The 1,229-nt window shown below is 37.3% G+C and overlaps 1 protein-coding gene across 1 annotated transcript; it reads left to right on the top strand.

The window, feature by feature from the left end:
* Positions 1-428: 428 nt before the first annotated feature.
* On the top strand, positions 429-1,087 carry LOC109593359 (uncharacterized; the record flags this gene model as incomplete). Its single annotated transcript, XM_020008468.1, has 2 exons — positions 429-556; positions 605-1,087. Coding segments are annotated over exons 1-2 (525 nt in total), but the record flags the coding sequence as incomplete, so codon positions are not given.
* Positions 1,088-1,229: the final 142 nt, after the last annotated feature.

Genomic DNA, 1,229 nt, shown 5'->3' on the forward strand with positions numbered 1-1,229 from the left:
TCTCTTATTATTCTCTCGTGGGCCCTTCTCTTATTATTCTCTCGTGGGCCCTTCTCACTATATTGTTCACTGGTGGGCCCTTCTCACTGTTATTCTCTCGTGGGCCCTTCTCTTATTATTCTCTCGTGGGCCCTTCTCACTATATTGTTCACTCGTGGGCCCTTCTCACTGTTATTCTCTCGTGGGCCCTTCTCGCTATATTGTTCACTTGTGGGTCCTTCTCACTGTTATTCTCTTGTGGGTCCTGCTTAGTGTTGTTCACTTGTGGGCCCTTTTCACTATTGTTTTCTTGTGGATCCTGTTATTAGTCTCTCGTGGGTACTGCTCAGTATATTAGACAGTTCTCTGGATCCTAGCTGCTATGTTTTTCTCACCTGAATTAAAGCACATAGTCAGTATTAATTAATAAATTTAATTCATTTCCTCTTATGATCCTCTTTTCTCTCTTTTTTGTCTGACAAACCATTACTAACAATTTATGTACATTTTTAGTTTTACTTGATCCTGACTCTATATGCAAGTGTTTATCTTTTGTCTTGTTGCTCTAGCACTTTTGGTTAGTTACTAAAATTATTTTGCATTTTACATTATACCACTTTTCTAGGTACACGTATCTGATTACTGGTCAGGTATGGCCTTTATAAGACTAGTGAATACATCCGTTCTTTCTGATAGCAAGATATTGTTGCCGTGGTCTATTATTCGATTGAATGATGAAGCAATTACGATTGAAGAGTTTTACAGAGATTGTGTTGAGCCTCGATTAGAGGGTAATCATTTTCAAGTATCTTCAGCTTATGTAGGGCAGGACAGAAATTCACTAGATCTTGTGGACGAACTCAGTTTACCAGTTTTATCAGTAGTCTCATTATTTGGGCCATTCCTCAGGTATTTAGTAGTTTCTACTTCTCCTTCTCCTGTACACAATGATGTATCTACACATAACTCTACTTTACTAACAGTTCAAGCTTATTCTGTAAATGAGAGAACAAGGAAAGATAAAATATTTAATGATATTGTTTCTTTTCTTGCATCAAGTTCAGTTAGCTTTGAAGAGTCAGAGTTTGATGATGGTAAACAATTACTGGTACTATTACGTGATATTTTTTGGTACATTGATGGCCATCATCATGTTTTTGAACAAAGAGCAAAGGAAATTCCCCCAGTATTTAGTTTTTTAGTTGGCTATAATGTACCTCAGCTGTCTAAGCACCGAAAGCGCCTAACAA

This window comes from Amphimedon queenslandica, unplaced genomic scaffold (assembly GCF_000090795.2).
Source record: "Amphimedon queenslandica unplaced genomic scaffold, v1.1 AMPQUscaffold_1878_Cont26117, whole genome shotgun sequence".
Lineage (NCBI taxonomy): Eukaryota > Metazoa > Porifera > Demospongiae > Haplosclerida > Niphatidae > Amphimedon > Amphimedon queenslandica.